The sequence below is a fragment of the Chiloscyllium plagiosum genome, chromosome 15 (genome assembly GCF_004010195.1).
Source record: "Chiloscyllium plagiosum isolate BGI_BamShark_2017 chromosome 15, ASM401019v2, whole genome shotgun sequence".
Taxonomy (NCBI): domain Eukaryota; kingdom Metazoa; phylum Chordata; class Chondrichthyes; order Orectolobiformes; family Hemiscylliidae; genus Chiloscyllium; species Chiloscyllium plagiosum.
Genome location: NC_057724.1, coordinates 81211439 through 81215255, shown reverse-complemented (window position 1 = coordinate 81215255; position 3817 = coordinate 81211439). Strand labels below are relative to the sequence as shown.

The 3817-nt window shown below is 45.7% G+C and overlaps 1 protein-coding gene across 1 annotated transcript in view; it reads left to right on the top strand.

Moving 5' to 3' along the window:
• LOC122557461 (adhesion G-protein coupled receptor G4-like) overlaps positions 1 to 3817 on the top strand; it is an 81348-nt gene that overhangs the window by 38737 nt on the left and 38794 nt on the right. The window contains exon 13 of the mRNA XM_043705221.1: positions 3250 to 3442. Coding sequence (XP_043561156.1) covers positions 3250 to 3442 — 193 coding nt within the window. The remainder of the gene's footprint in view (positions 1 to 3249; positions 3443 to 3817) is intronic.

The window sequence follows — 3817 nt, the reverse complement described above, 5'->3', positions numbered from 1 at the left end:
GCTATGAGCTGCCTCCCTCCCCCTCCTTCCCAGACTGAATTCCCTGATGGTTGTCACCCTGTGGTGCTGTCAACGCAGAGGAGTGTGGAGGCCAGCAGAGAGGGACATTGCGTCACTTTAAACATAGGACAGGCTGACAGATCCGCTGTGCACATGGACACACAGATACACACAGAGACGAATACAGTCACGCAGACAAAACGCAGAGATGAAAACAGACACGCAAATACACAAAGAGACAAATACAGACACACAGAGATGAATACAGATGCACAGGCGCACAGAGAGACGAATACAGACGTGCAGCGACACACAGAAACAAATACAGGCACACAGATACACACAGAGACAAATACAGACAGGCAGATACACAACAGAGATGAATACAGGCACGCAGACACTCACAGAGACAAATATAGACACGCAGATACACACAAAGACGAATAGACTCACACAGATGCCCAGTGGGGTGAATACAGACACAAGGATAACTAGGAGATGAACACAGACACACAGATACACACAGAGGCAAACACAGACCTGCAGATACACACAGAGACGAATACAGACACACAGATACTCACACATGAATACAGGCATGCAGATACAGATATGAATACAGGCATGCAGATAGATATAGAGACGAATGCACACATGCAGATACAGGCATGACTGCAGGCATGCAGATGCACACAGAGACGGATGCAGACTCGAAAATGCACACAGAGACACGCAGATAGACAGAGAGACGGATAGAGACACACAGATACACGCAAGATGAATACAGACATGCAGGTACACACAGAGACAAACACAAACACGCAGATACACACAGAGACGAATAGAGTCACACAGATGCCCACAGAGAGGAATACAGACATACAGATACACACAGAGATGAAAACAGACACACAGATATACACAGAGACAAACACAGACGCGCAGATACACATAGAGACACACAGATACACACAGGGACGAATTTAATGACACACACAGATGAATACAGACACGCAGATGCACATAGAGATGAATACAGACACGCAGATTCAGAGATGAATGCAGACACACAGATGGACACAGAAACGAATACAGACACACAGATACACAGAAAGACAAATATAGACACGCAGATACACAGCAAGACAAACATAGACATGCAGTTACACACACAGACGAATAAAGTCACACAGATACCAACAGAGACGAATACAGATACACGTATACACATAGAGTTGGACACAGATAAATCGATATACAGAGACAAAAACAGATGCGCTCATACACACAGAGATACGCAGATACATACAGAGACGAATAGAGACATGCAGATACACACAGAGGTGAATATACACAGTCAGATACAGACATACGAATACAGACATGCAGCTGCACACAGATACAAATACAGGCACGCAGATACGCACAGAGACAAATACAGACATGCAGATACGCACAGAGACAAATACATACATGGATATACACACAGCGATGAATGCAGAAACGCAGATACACACAGTGACAAAATCAGACCACGACTTCTGGCTGCTCGCTCCCCCCTTCAGAATCCTGTAAACCCGTTCGTCGACATCCCAGACCCTGGCACCGGGGAGGCACCATACCTATCGGGAGTCCCGTTCCTGACCACAAGATCTCCTTGCTGTGGTTCTGTTGGCCGAGCTGGGAATTTGTGTTGCAGACGTTTCGTCCCCTGTCTAGGTGACATCCTCAGTGCTTGGGAGCCTCCTGTGAAGCGCTTCTGTGGTGTTTCCTCCGTGTTTATAGTGGCCTGTCCCTGCCGCTTCCGGTTGTCAGTTTCAGCTGTCCGCTGTAGTGGCCGGTATATTGGGTCCAGGTCGATGTGTTTGTTGATGGAGTTTGTGGATGAGATCTGTGGTTGAGCAAATGAGAACTTAGGTTAGTGTCCAGTTATACCCTTTGAGCTGAGTGAGGTGATCTCTCCAGACTCCTAATTACCCCATCTCTCTCACTGTACCAGACCACGGCCCAGCTGCGCTCCACCCTTATTACTTCCCCCTTCCCCAGGTTGGCCACCTTCCTTTCTGTAAATGCTGACACATGCATTTATTTTGTCGATAGTACATCAAGATCTGGTTTAACATTTTGTATCAATTCTGCTGGTACAGTCCATCCTCAGACATTTCATTAACTTGTATCATTTTATATAGCTCAAGCATTTCGGTTATCTCAGCTTTTTGCTGAAAGCATAATTTTACAAAAAGAACTTTTTGTTATAGTAATTACACACCAAAGTTAGTATTTAATTCACCACAATTATACACTGAAAAGTCCCTAAATACCTGCAGGGTTAATAGTTCTCTTGCTGTACCCCTTTTCTGTCTGCTTTTTCTAAATCTGCAAAAACAACACTTTACCCCATTTCTAACAGACAGTTCAGACAAAGTTCACTTAGCTGACCCTGGGTATGGGAGGATTGGCTTATAAAGAGAGGTTCATTAAGTTGGGCCTGTAATTGCTGAAATATAAAAGATGAGAGGTGACTTTATTGAAACATAAAAGACGCTTCGAGGAACTTGATGGCTGTAAGGTAGTTTCCCCCTGTTGGAGACTCCCGACCCACAGCAATGTGGTTGACCTTAACTAGCCCCTGACATGACCCTAGCAACACTGACCCAGCCAGTGACACCCTCATCCCAATGTCTAATAATTGGAGAAAATAAAAACTGAAAGAACTGCTGATGCTGCAAATCAGAAACAAAAACAGAAGTTGCTAGAAAAGCTCAGCAGGTCTGACAGCATCTGTGGAGAGAAGTCAGAGTTCATGTTTCAGCTCAACCCAAATCTACTAACGGGAGCCGTGCCCCGTATCATTCTGGGTGGTGCTCAGAACAGAACCCTTGTATCTGCAGCTGGAATCTGAGCAGCTCTCTCTGGAAACAGCGACACTGCTCACTTGTAAACGTTTGAATACACATACAATCAGATTCAAGAACAGCTTCTTCCCTGTTATCAGACTTTTGAATAGACCTCGCAAATGTTAACTCTGATCTCTCTCTGTCTCTGTCTCTCTCTCTCTCTGCACCTTCTCTGTGGCTGTCACACTGTATTCTGAACCCTGTTCTGCTACCCTGATGCACGCTGTATGGTATGATCTGCGTGAACAGCATGTATAACAACATTGTGCAGTGTATCTCAGTACATGTGACAACAATCAATCAATCAACCATTCCCAGTGACTGATTGGGAATGTATCTCTCCTTCTCTCAGATGGAGCTGGTGGCTGGAGTTCCTCTGGTTGTGAGGTTGTCATCAGTAACTCTGAATACACGACATGTTACTGTAACCACCTCACACACTTTGGCGTTTTATTGGTAAGAATTGGGCAGGTTCCTGCCCTGTTTAGAATTAAAACGTCTCTGTGGGAACGGAGTGTACGTGTTTGGAGTAGCCCTGTCCACTGGTCAGACAAAGCCATTGTTTCTGTGTTGATGAGGATCATCCCATGAATGTTTGGTCAGAGACAAGATTGTAGCTCACTGTGGTCATGCTAATCCAGGCATAAACCCAGACTCAGAGCCTGATGCTGGAGTGGAGGGAATCTCTCTCTCTCTCTCTGTCTCTCTGTTTGCTCTGATTCCAGTCACTCTCTGAGTGACCTGACTGGAAAGTGGAGCTGCTTTATATTAACTCCTGTGTCATCCAGGATTACAGTAGGAATCTGCACATTCTCCCCGTGTCTGCGTGGGTTTCCTCCGGGTGCTCCGGCTTCCTCCCACAGTCCAAAGATGTGCAGGTCAGGTGAATTGGCCACGCTAAATTGCCCGTAGTGTTAGGT